At 42.9% G+C, this 13,538-nt stretch overlaps 1 protein-coding gene across 1 annotated transcript in view; it reads right to left on the reverse strand.

The window, feature by feature from the left end:
• The window catches only part of CPVL (carboxypeptidase vitellogenic like), a 135,952-nt gene that overhangs the window by 75,425 nt on the left and 46,989 nt on the right, over positions 1 to 13,538 (reverse strand). Inside the window, exon 6 of the mRNA XM_061198246.1 lies at positions 854 to 968. Coding sequence (XP_061054229.1) covers positions 854 to 968 — 115 coding nt within the window. The remainder of the gene's footprint in view (positions 1 to 853; positions 969 to 13,538) is intronic.

The raw sequence follows: 13,538 nt of genomic DNA on the forward strand, positions 1-13,538 counted from the left end.
TGCGTTATACTCTCATAGTAGGGAACAGATATCAGCACCTTTTTCTTCTCTCCTCCTCTCCTTTACTTTTCCCAGAACCAGAGAGTTTCTACATCTAAGATGAACTTTGTAAACAAAACCCCGTGCAACTGGTTCATGCAGAAACACCCATCAACCAGGGATGCAATAAACCCATCTGTCAGATTGGGTGAATCATCCTTAATGTCCAATTCTCCAGAATCTGCTTCCTCCCATCCAGTGCTGAAGAGAACCACAACTTCAACAGAATTGTGTACACGAATATACTGAGTCACAAACTGGTTCACCCTCCAAATTCTGACCCAGGGAAAGTAAACAGTCTCCCCTCCCCACCAAAAAAATGAGATGGAGGTAAACCTGGGTTAGAGCTGGATGTGGTTCCTTCTCCATTCCTTCCTTCATGCCAGCCCCAGCCCTCAGTATCTTGCTTCCAAGATATCCGATCATTCATGTGACTGAACCGTACAGTGTTCAGTTCATGTGAATAACTAGGGATATAATTCCACCCATTTGTCCTACGCAAAAGGGCTTACCCAAATAGTAATAAATACCAACTGTTTTCATAAGCCCGGATCGCTTGAGTCAGCAGCAGACTGGCAGAACAAAGCTTGGAACCTTTCACCCGAATTTTAAGGGAGAAAGCAGCCCAGCCAGGACACGCACCCTGGTGGCTCCTCCTTCTTGGACAAACATTGCCAGAAAGTTATGTTTTTATAATCTGGAACTGTAAAGCTATTTCTAGTGGTTCACTGTTCACTCTAAGTTATTTCTAGAGCAGATATAAGGTTCAAATGAAGAACTCTCCATGGGAAAACAGAGTCCAAGCAGCACTTACCGGTCATGTTTCTTGTGACAATATAAGGTCCGTGTTCCACAAAGAGTCCAAACATGGATGAGCCTCCCGGCCCGCCCTGCAGCCAGAGGACGACTGGAGCATTCCATGGCTCTATCTAGAAGGGACAAAGAACCCAGTGACTACACAGAGTGCTAAGGCTGCAGAATACATCCAAGCAAATTTACCCAAATCCTCTGTCTTTCACAGCCTTGACTAAGCCTCATCAAGCCTTCCCAGACCCCAGTGACCACTCTCCACTGTCATCTCTTGTTGTTTTGATTTAGTATTTGTTTCATATGCCGGTATCTATCTTGTGCAGTTAAGTCTTTTCTCACTAATAGCCAGAAAAGCCAGAGATTGTAGACGCTTAGCCTTTGTGTGCCCCTAGACACCCAGCATACTGCCTAGGGCACGGTTAGATTTTTTTTAACTCTTTAAACTTTCTGGGGACTCTTCCATTTGACCAACATATTCCCAAAGAGGCACAACAAAGAATCCATCCTCCTCAGTGACAATTTGCCCCTTTCACTGAGAGCCCAAATTGCCTTTCTGATTTTATTTACAGAGAAGGTGTCCACAGAGATAACAGGAACTTCATTCAACATGATGAAACTGAGAAGAACAGAGATAGTCATCTAGTCCATGCAAACAATAGCAACAAAACCCTGAACAAGGTATGGATTTATTTAGGAGATGTGGCCGATGTAAATAAGGAAGGGTCACTGGCAGGGTTGGGATGCTGGAAATGAGCCACTGGCAGTCGTCAACACCATCACCCCTGATGACAGAGGGGTCTTTATTTCTTTCACGCAGCACCTCGCAGGGGTTGGCACCACGCTAGGAGGAGGTCCTAGCAGAGCAGTGAGTGAAAAAGACAATTCCTTGCCCTCTTCAAGCTTACATTTCATTGGAAATACTGGCAGTAAATAAATGAATAAATACGAGGATTAAAGAGCGTGGAGAGGAAATAAGGGTGATGTTAAAAGAGCGAGTGAGGGCAAAGAAAGAGGCATTTCCTTTGGACACAGTGATCAGGGAAGTTCTCAGTGAGATCCTGAGAGTGAAATTGAGACGTGGAAGCTGAGAAGGATCCGGCCACAAGGAGAGCCAGGGAACGATGCTGTAGATGGAAGAAATCCTCAAGACAGAGAAGAACTGGGTGGGAGAGCAGTGAGCATGGAGGTTGCCTGGCCCTACGTGAAGCCTTGGGAGCAATCTGAAAGAAGCTCCACTTGGTCTCCACAAGGCTCAAAGCAGAACCTGATAGTGAGTCCTCATTTGATGTCATGGCTCATGTGATGTGCAGTCAGTCAGGTCTGGCAAGAAAGGATCCTACTGCTTCAGCCCAGAATGAAATCCTGCAACCTCTTACTTAGCCCAGTCACACAGAGACAAATCGGTGTTGCATCAGAAGGTCAGAGTGGATTGGCTCATCCACCTGGATGATGTGAGAAGGCTGTGGGCAGAAAGCAAGATGAACTCAAGGGGAAGGGATCTGGGACCCACAGCCAAGAACCTGGAAGAAGAGCTGATCTTACAGGGTTCTAACCATGAAAACAGGGGGGACAGAGGGATTTCTCTTATCTAGTCACCAAATATCTACAGAGTCCTTTGGCAGCTTTGGGAAGGGGCCAAGGCAGCGTGCTGAAAGAGTGGCAGTGGTCAGAACAGCTGTGAGCTGGAGAAGAGCCTCCCTAGGAGGGGCCACCTGGGATCCACTCTCCAGCGTTAAGGAATTAAATGAGATAATATAATATTTGTAAAGCCCTTGGAGCAAAACCTAATGCATGATAAAAAGCGCATTAAGCACGAATGATTATTATAACTAAGGAAGCAGGTAGAAAAGGTAGGAGCCCAGAGTCAGACTGGGAACTCAGATCAGCAGGGCTGTAGCTCCAAGAGTCAGCACAGTGTAATGGATAAGTCTTGTGAGCTCTTGTCTCAAACTGGATTCCAATCTGGGCCACTAGCTGTGCGACTTTAGGCAAGTTGCCTAAGCCCTGTGGACCTCAGTTTCCCCACCTGTAAAATGGGGATCAATAATAGTACCTACGCCATGTGGTGGTTGGGAGGACTAAATAAATTAATTTTCATAAAACCCAGTGAGTGGCATATAGTGCATGTTCTACAGATGTTAGCTATTGCTACTGGGTTGGCCAAAAGAGTTCGTTCGGGTTTTTCTGTACCATCTTATGGAAAAACCCGAAGGAAATTTTTGGCCAACTCAATATAATAGAAAAATACTAGGAATTTATAGACAGTTTTCATGTAAACCATCTATAAATGAGAGAATAGGAAAAGTGGGTTGTTTGCTGTTTTTTCTTGCTCCTTTGGACATCTTCCCTGGTCAGTTTTTCGCTAGTTGGTTCTCTTGCCTCAAGTGTTGTGAATGTCTATAAAGAATTCAAGAGAACCAGGAACTTATAAGTTGAAGCAGAAAAAATTAACATCAAAGCTGGACTTTTAAAGCCACTGTGGGGAAGCAGAGTGACCCTGGAACTGGAAGCTAGACAGGTGCTGGTTCTACTTGGCCACGTAATAGCTGTGTAATCCTGGGCCTCAGATTCTTCCAGCCCTCTGCTGCCTCATCCATCAAAGGGCAATAAATGCCCACCTCACAGGCTTGCCCAAGGACCCTAATGAGAAAATATATCATGAAATGATACTGTCAACTCTACTGTGCTGAATAAATATAACCACCTCTGCCCTAGACTGCCTGGCCCCAACTGTGTGTTTTGTTTGAACAAGTGATTTTTATCTCCCCTCTGATCCGCTATCTTGCTATTCAATATCACTCCCCAGGACCACCTTCCACTTGTATTCACTCGGCAGTAGGAGAGTATTAGAGGTGGAGAGAGGATGGAATCTAGATGGAAGTAGTTCCAGCCTCCCAGGCGTGTGAGATACTGTGAGTCCATCCATTCCAGCGGACCTCCAGCCCCCCAGTTCCTTCCTATCGTGCACATGAGCTTCTAGAAGCCCTGGAGAGCTACCCATGAGCCAGTGGTTCTCAACCTTGGCCACCCATTAAAATAACCTGGAGAGCTTTTTTTAAAAAAACTACTGCTTAGGCCCAAATCCCAGCGATTCCAATTCAACTGGTCTGGGGTGAGGCAGGCATCAGTCTGTTTTAAAAGCTCCCAGGTGGTTAAATGTACAGGCAGGGCTGAAAATCTGTGAGGGTGATGGAGAGTTTGCCCTCTTGGGTGCCCAGGGCTCTCTGATCTCCACCTTATCCTCCCCTGCTTTTCATGTCCCTTCCTGTGACCTGGCACAATGATGGGACCTCCGGGCTTTCAGAAAAATAGGCTGACCCTGAGAGGCCACACTACAAAGTCAAGTCCAACACCTCAGTGCCAAACATCTTTATTATGCGACTTTGAAGCACAGGACACTGCATTCTTGGAATGCTTAAATAATAGGAGATCTGCACACACACCTCCAACCTCAGCTGACCCTGCTCCTCAAATTTACTTTCCTGAAGGAGGTGAATGAGCTCAACAACCTCTGAAGAAGCTCATTTTTTAAAAGAAAACTCCACGCATACATCTTCTTTCTCTGATGAGCCAACCAACCTGTGAACTAATACTACCCTTATCTGGAATGAAATGCAAAAGTCGGATGCTGGAAAAGAAGGGTTCACATGTACATCGCAAAAGCCCAGGAGTTAGTTATAACACAGCCTGCGGACTTCTGTAATATGCTATGACATCACAATGTCATGACATATAACAATAATTATGTCAATAATAATGGCATAAAGTTATTATGTGATAATTCCTTGGGTGATATATTCAGCTCTCAGTTGTGAAAATGAAACCCTTCTCCCACTCGCTACCCCCCATTTAGGAAAGAATAAAAGTAAATGAAGACATCCTGAACAAAACCACGCTGCAAAACTTAGGATCAAATGAAGTAAGAAACAGCTGCTTTACTTCATTTACAGATTTACAAAATTCAGGACTTTTAAAGTACTTATTATTTTGAAACTATAATTCAAGAGTGTATGAAACAAGAGAGAGTGTTTATTTTTGTCAAAATTTTGAAAATTGTTACTTAAAGCTTTTCATATTATAAAGAAAGTACTTATTCTTAATTTTTTTCCAAAGAGGGTATAAAAAAATTCCCCCTTGCCCCACCAATCCTATTCCCTAGAGATGATCATAGAAATATTTAGTCTTCCAGATTTTTCTCTATACCCCACCTCACCTCCCCACATGTACATATACACGTATCTTATAGATGTTACATATGCGATATACATAAGCACTTTTTTTTTTCAAAAGTAGAATCAGGCTATACACAATATTCTGTATTTGCTGTATTCACTTAACAACATGTTGTGGAAATATCTTCATATCAGTACATATTATCATTTGGCTGAATAGTCCGACACTCTGAATTTACAATAATGTATTAATTCATTTAACATATAACATGAACAGGCATTTTTCTAGGGCTGGGGATTCAGACCAGCTCCACTCATGGACAGGAAGGATACTTAACGATTAAGAGCATGGGTTTTGGCACCAGACTGCCAGGGTATGAATTCTAATTATGTGACTTTAGAGCTGTGTGACCTTGGGCAAGTTACTTAACGTCTCTGTGTCTCAGTGTCTTCTGCTTGAAAATAATAATAATAATGTCTATCGTACAGGATTGCTGTGCAGATTCAGAGTTAATATACGCCCAGCATTTGAACAGTTCCTGACATGTCTACTTAAATGTTAGCTCTGATTACTTTTCTGGTAAGGTGGGAAGACAGGTAATAAATAAATAAGCGGGTGATATGAAAGAGCAATGGAGAGACGTTAGATTGAACACTTAAAGAAGTCCACTGGTGATGGGCTAACATTTGAGCTGAGACCCGAAAGGTGAGTAATCCCCTATTGATAAACATTTATATATTTAATTAAAAAGAAAATAAAATCTCTACTAATGACATATAGGTCAGAGTAGTGTAGCAAGAACTGATGATCAAAAAGAAGGGACAAGGAAATTCTAAATATAAAAGAAGGGACAAAGGAATCCTAAATAGTTAAGTGAGAAGTCTTTCTAACAACAGAAGGGTGGGCACGCAGGTCCCACAAATCTGCCCTCTTCTTGGTGAGCAAGAAACTACGGCTTTGCCTCAGAAATACTTTCAATTCTTCTGGTGACCCCTGGTGGCCAATTCATGAACTTGAACATTCCTCCCTCAGGGTTTGTTCCTAAAGGAACAGCCCAGAAGGAGGCAGGTTATCTATTGTTTTTTAGATCCCTACTGAAGTAAATTTCAGTCTCTCACATTAGTGCATTCCATTATTTATTCACTATGATAGTGAAAAAACCTACCCTATGCCTTAATAGATTGTCATTCGAAGTAAGTAAAACATTTATTTGGTTTAACATTCTGTACTTAAAGAGATTCTTAGAAACACCCAGCTTTTTCCTTTCTCCTTGCTTCTAAGTGAGCATAGAGGAGACTCTATATGGGAACACTAATGAAATGAAACCAGTACTCAACCCTCCTGCCCTACTGCTTCCCACGTGGGTAGCATCCCCTTATGTTCTGAGTCTTCCTTTTCATCCCTGCTCCCCATCAAACCATACCCATCTTCGTTCCATCCTCCCAGGCCCTCCTCTACATCATGTGGTAGAGATAACCTTCTACTCAGGCCTTACACATAATCACTGAAGTAGTACATTCATACATCGGGGCCAGGGGAGCACTAAAGACTTGCCGATTTCAGTACTCTCAGGTAACATGATTGTATTTTACACAGAGGACTTGCTGGAGTAACTCTAGGGAATCTTAGGTACCCAACAAGTATTGGGGCAATATTTTCTGCCAATGCCTAGGGCTGGGTACATATTCTAGCCACCCTCTTCCTGAGCCCCCAACAAGGAACACCACACTTCGTAAGAGAAAACAGCAACTTAACCACTATAGACCCAAATCAATGTACCACTTAAAATAAGAAGTGCAATTAGTAAATTAATTAAGGCTCCCTTCACACTTCTATATGCAGAGGCTGATCATTTTTGGTTTAAGTAATGTGTTCTGTCATAATGGAAGTCATTAGTACCCAAATAAATGTCTTGAAATTCCCCCGAGTATGTTTGAATGGACTCCCATTGTGCCACACAGATCCCAGTTCAGCTGCTACACTCATGGTATTAATCAAGACAGAGCTTTTTATTTAAAGCAATTGGTTTTGTGCCTAGAATTGTTAACTAGGTACCTAACAACATTTTTTAATAGTATTTTTAAATTAATTTATTTATTTTTGGTTGTTTTGGGTCTCCGTTGCTGCGCACGGGCTTTCTCTAGTTGCATCGAGCAGGGTCTACTCTTCGTTGCGGTGCACGGGCTTCTCATTGCGGTGGCTTCTCTCTTGTTGCGGAGTGCGGGCTCTAGTCACGTGGGCTTCAGTAGTTGTGGCACGCAGGCTCAGTAGTTGTGGTGCACGGGCTTGGTTGCTCCGCAGCATGTGGGATCTTCCCGGACCAGGGCTCAAACCCGTGTCCCCTTCATTGGCAGGTGGATTCTTAACCACTGCGCCACCAGGGAAGTCCCCCTAATAACATTTTAATTCTACATACATACTCCCAACACATGCAAACAACTTGCTTAAGACATTCAGTGCTTTTCAGGGGAATTTTATTTATAGTGGTTGGTTTCGACCACTCACTTAAAACTTCCTATACAATGATTGTTGCCACTGCAATATCACACAGACAACTAACTTTTCCAAACTTTTTTCTGTTTCTGAAGCCGCCTTACATCACTCCCAAGCTCCCACTGACTCTCCACAAGCTTTGAATTGTCTCATTAATTTGAGCCAACTCACATCCCACTAGAATTCTCTTTACCTTCCTCCTCTTTAACCTTTCTACCTGGCTCTCATTCCTCCATGAGGTAATTCTGGCTTCTCTGTGCCTCCTTCAAGAAAGTTGGACATTAGAAGGAATGGGGGGGAAGGTGTAAGAGAAAAGGCCTGACTTCCCTTTCTTAATGCATAGAAAGAAATGGCTGAAAAAGTTGCTTTCTTCTCCATGTTAAAATTTCATTTCTCAAAGGGAATCAGGCATGCAAAGGTTTCTTCAAAGATTGAATATATCTATGGATGGGATAATCTGTAATTTATCTTTCTTAGCTACTTTCTTTTTGATTTGTCTCACTCACCTACCTTCTACTTTTCTAGGTCTCTGATGCCATTAGTACATAGCAAAGAGAAGATAAACAGTGAAAGTTAAGAAGATAAATGTCTGTGACCTCTACATCTTTACTGTTACTAGTGGATTTGTAGCCATCAGTGGTAGACATATTTTAAGAGATCTGTCCAGACCACATTCCCTTCTCTAAGAATTGACTCTCCATTCACCAATGGAAAGAGCCCATTAGCCATGTTTATTACCACATGACCCAGCAACCTCAGCCTCAGCTGACTGGACCAAGAAAGAACACCTGACCCAAACTGGGCCAATCACACTTTGCCCCCAGGAGAAGTGCTAGTTAATCTCTGTTGATTGCATAATCCAAGGACAGATAGGTTTGGAAACTGTAGGGTAGCCATCTTCTGTCAAATGCCTGTAGAAGCAAAGCATGTTGATCTGCAACAAAGCACAGATGAGTGATCCATTGGTCTTGACAGAATAAGGCTGAGACAGAAAGACTGGCTGCCCTGGCTCCTGACGCCTTCTCAGCAAACACACAATAAATTTTTCTATTTTTTTAACTATTATTTTTTTAACCTGGAAACATTGACCTTCAATTCTGTTACAAGTTCTAGTGTTTGCCCTGGCCCCCATCAGCCATGAGTATCATATCCAGCCCAGGGCAAGAGTAGGGGCAGAATGCCAGAGGGGTCTGTTTCCCCCTGAGCCATTTCCTCAGTGTTCGCCAAATGCCAGCATGCTAGGTAGGCTTCCTGTGTCCACCAAGGAACAGGAAGATTTTAACATAAAGGGGTATTCATTATAACGGGAGAATAACCATAAATATATAAAGAGAACTCTAAAGCGTATCCTGGGCTGAGGGAGAATGTCCACGGATGGACAAACTCATAAGGTGGGGCGCGGCCCTTCCCAAGGCTACGGTCCAGACCTTGTTGGGTAGCTGAGAAGTTCACTGAGGTGCCCAGGCAAAGCTGGCCAACAATCCCTGGGCAAGTAGGAAAGGCCTCCTGGACAGTGGGCTGTGGTGGAAGGGGCCGGGAGTCAGGATGTTGGGAGCCTCCTTGCTTGAAGGAAGGCACACAACCAGGAGTGCACAGTATCCACGTCAGGAGGGCTGTGGGAAGCCACTCTCTGGGATGCAGGTGGTCCAGGCTGGTGAGAGGGTGCCAGAGAAAGCTGGGCTGTAGGAAGCCTGCTCGCTGGCAAGACCTGGGATGAATGGTGTCTATCTTGCGAGGGCCATAGTCAGGTGGTCACTGGGACAGAGTCCAGACTGTAAGCTTGCTGAGGGTCTTCGCGGTCTGGGTGCCCAGCTAAGGCAGAGTGCCACTGGTTGTCCCTGCACACACACTGCTGACAGACTGCGCAGCAGGGCCAAGAGAAAGCAAAGCGCAGGACAAGGGGCCAGGAAAAGAAGCCAACTTCCTCCTACAATGTCCCTCCAGCACCCTCTACTGACAAAGCTTAATATCGTGTTCACCGAAAATTCAATACATGTTAAGTTGATCAGTTATTATTTGAACATAGGGAGCATAAGAAAATACGTTTGGAGATTACACTAGAGAAAAAATGCAGGAACTAGTCCATGAGGAATCTGGTGTGTTTAATAAAGTTGTTTAAAAATTTATAATAGATTATACTTGTTCGTGGAAACCAATCTGGAAAGCATAAAACAGACAGAAAAAAAAAAGTTTTTTTAATCCTCCTAGCCTAAAATCATTGTGAACATTTTGATAGCATTTGTATTCTTCCTTTTATATTATGATTTAATATGTAAATAAATTTGCTTTTGTCTTCAAAAAAAAAATATTGTGTTTGCTGAAGAGGAAAAATGTTTAAAACTCTAGTATTGTGGAGCAGGTAAGAGGGTAGAATTGGAGCCGACAGGCAAAAAACACAAAAAACAAAAAAAACTGTACAAAAAACACAAAAGTGCACACATACACACACACAAAACCAAAAAAAACTGGTACAGTAGTCACCACTCCAGAAGTTCTAGATGTCACAAGATATCACAAACATAGCCCAAAAGTACATGACAAGAGGCTCTATGAGCTACCTAATGCTGCATAACACGTCTCTAAAATTTAGGGGCTGAAGACAATAATAATCACTTATTATCTCTCTTGCTTTCTGTGGGACAGGAATTTGGGGCTATCTGGCTGGACAGTTATGGCTCAGGGTCTCTCATGAGGTTGTAGTCAAGATATCAGCCGGGGCTGCAAGTCGTCTGAAGGCCTGATTCCACGGTTGACTGGAGGGTGGAGGCCTCACTTCCTCTCCAGAAGAGTTTGTCCATATGGCTGTTTTAGCATCCTTCCAACGTGGCATATGGCTTCCCTCAGAGTGAGTGGTCCAAAACACCAAGGCAGAAGCAGCATTGTTCTTAATGGTCCAGGCTTGGAAGTCATACACCATCATTTCTGCTATTAATGTGTGGGTCACCAAGGCCAGCCTTGATTCAGTATGGAAGGGGACTGCACAGGAGAACACATACCAAGAAATGAAGATCACTGGGGACTCTCTTGAAGGCCAGTTACCACAGAGGCCACAAATTCAAGGGTTCATTCACAAACCAGAGTTCTCAGATGTTTTTATAACGTTGGCTGCACATTTAGGGATGTTTTGTAGGCAAGCCGACTAAAACTATAGATACCATAGAATGTAAGACTGGGAAGGGACCTTAGGAATCAACTTTAACATCTTTATTTCTCTATGAGAAAATGGAGGCTCAGAGAGTATAAATGTCCTGTCCCAAGTTATATAGTGAGCAACCGCAGACCTGCAACTAGAATCCCAGTTTCCTGACCTCTAGTTCTCTCTTCCCAAATTCAAGTGCACTGACGACTGCACTGGAATCACTGTGGAGCTTGATAGAAATACTGATCCCTGGGCCCTCTCCAGATCAAATGAATCAGAATCTCTGCTGCGAAGGGCCGCATGCTGAGCTGGGGAGTCTATCATATTTGTAAAGCTCCACAGGTATGTCTGACGAGCTGTAGCAAATTTGGGAGCTACTGCTCTCTACCACCCTGACTGTTACTGAAGCAGTCCAGACACCCAGAGGAGGGAGTGAACTGAGTTTGTGCAGAGGCCCCGTGGAGCCTGATTCCATGTCTGCACTCCCTGGGTGGGCTTTCCTACTGGCTTCCAGGGACCCTTGGGGACCTGCTCTCCTGCTCCCAGAGAGAATGCCTTCTGCTTTGGCCATGAGCATCAGAGTGGCTCACTGCCCCTGCACCGCACTGTGGATCTGTGGACCTGGACCGTGTTCACCTACTCCCTGTACTCTCCTGCTTTTCCTGGTGTCTGGTTAAGCAGGGTCAGCACCTGCATGATCCCGAGAGGGAGGGAGCACCTCCAATGTTGCCTCCAGGTGCCTCCCATGCCTCAGCCTATCCTGGCCTTGCTGACTCCTCAGTATGATACTGACCTTTCTCAACCACCAAATAGTCAGATTCCAGGAATCCCAGCCACTGTCCTCGGCTCGAGGAGCAAGATGGGGCCCTGAGAAAAGGGGCTTAGGCCCAACTCTAAACATCTCAGATTTTGACTCCATGACAGTTGAATAATCTACAGGTTTTAGTGAAATGCATCCAATAAATTACCTCTATTCCTATATCTATGAAACAAAGTTCAATGCTGGATATCTTTTTCCAATGAAAAGGATGCTAATATCAAAAAATAATAATCCATATGCCTTTTTATATTCTTGAACATGAAAAATCCCAATTTCACTTTGTAATTTCCTTACCCAGTAACAATTAATCCACATTCTTGGCTGGCATCCAGCTCCTTCCAATTTGGAATTGCTCCTTATCTCTTGCCTTCTTTTTTTTTTTTTTTTTTTTAAGGTGTAACATAGGTAAATATTAAATAGGGATTGTACAAGGTAAAACAAGAATTTTTTTTTAAGTGGCTTACTTTTGCTACTTACACATTACATAAAGAATTTTGGGGTGACTTCTAGGATATTTTTGTATGCAGAAAAGTCACTTTATGGTTTTACTTTGTTTTAAAAGTTCTTATTCCATTAAAGGTACAAATGCAAGAACCTATCTTCCCTTTTTTTTTTTTTTTTTTTTTTTTTTAAACATCTTTATTGAAGTATAATTGCTTTACAATGGTGTGTTACTTTCTGCTTTACAACAAAGTGAATCAGTTACACATATACATATGTTGCCATATCTCTTCCCTCTTGCATTTCCCTCCCTCCCACCCTCCCTATCCCACCCCTCTAGGTGGTCACAAAGCACCGAGCTGATCTCCCTGTGCTATGCGGCTGCTTCCCACTAGTTATCTATTTTACATTTGGTAGTGTATATATGTCCATGACACTCTCTCACCCTGTCACATCTCACCCCTCCCCCTCCCCATATCCTCAAGTCCATTCTCTAGTAGGTCTGTGTCTTTATTCCCATCTTGCCACTAGGTTCTTCATGACCTGTTTTTTTTTTTTTTTTTTCCCTTAGATTCCATATATATGTGTTAGCATACTGTATTTGTTTTTCTCTTTCTGACTTACTTCACTCTGTATGACAGACTCTAACTCCATCCACCTCATTACAAACACCTCCATTTCATTTCTTTTTATGGCTGAGTAATATTCCATTGTATATATGTGCCACATCTTCTTAATCCATTCATCCGATGATGGACACCTAGGTTGCTTCCATGTCCTGGCTATTGTAAACAGAGCTGCAATGAATATTTTGGTACATGACTCTCTCTGAATTATGGTTTTCTCAGGGTATATGCCCAGTAGTGGGATTGCTGGGTCATATGGTAGTTCTATTTTTAGTTTTTTAAGGAACCTCCATACTGTTCTCCATAGTGGCTGTATCAATTTACATTCCCACCAACAGTGCAAGAGTGTTCCCTTTTCTCCACACCCTCTCCAGCATTTATCGTTTCTAGATTTTTTGATGATGGCCATTCTGACCGGTGTGAGATGATACCTCATTGTAGTTTTGATTTGCATTTCTCTAATGATTAATGATGTTGAGCATTCTTTCATGTGTCTGTTGGCAATCTGTATCTCTTCTTTGGAGAAATGTCTATTTAGGTCTTCTGCCCATTTTTGGATTGGGTTGTTTGTTTTTTTGTTATTGAGCTGCATGAGCTGCTTGTAAATCTTGGAGATTAATCCTTTGTCCGTTGCTTCATTTGCAAATATTTTCTCCCATTCTGAGGGTTGTCTTTTGGTCTTGTTTATGGTTTCCTTTGCTGTGCAAAAGCTTTTAAGTTTCATTAGGTCCCATTTGTTTATTTGTGTTTTTATTTCCATTTCTCTAGGACCTGGGTCAAAAAGGATCTTGCTGTGACTTATGTCATACAGTGTTCTGCCTATGTTTTCCTCTAAGAGTTTGATAGTGTCTGGCCTTACACTTAGGTCTTTAATCCATTTTGAGTTTATTTTTGTGTATGGTGTTAGGGAGTGTTCTAATTTCATACTTTTACATGTACCTGTCCAATTTTCCCAGCACCACTTATTGAAGAGGCTGTCTTTTCTCCACTGTATATG

This window comes from Eubalaena glacialis, chromosome 8 (genome assembly GCF_028564815.1).
Source record: "Eubalaena glacialis isolate mEubGla1 chromosome 8, mEubGla1.1.hap2.+ XY, whole genome shotgun sequence".
In the NCBI taxonomy this organism is placed as follows: Eukaryota; Metazoa; Chordata; class Mammalia; order Artiodactyla; family Balaenidae; genus Eubalaena; species Eubalaena glacialis.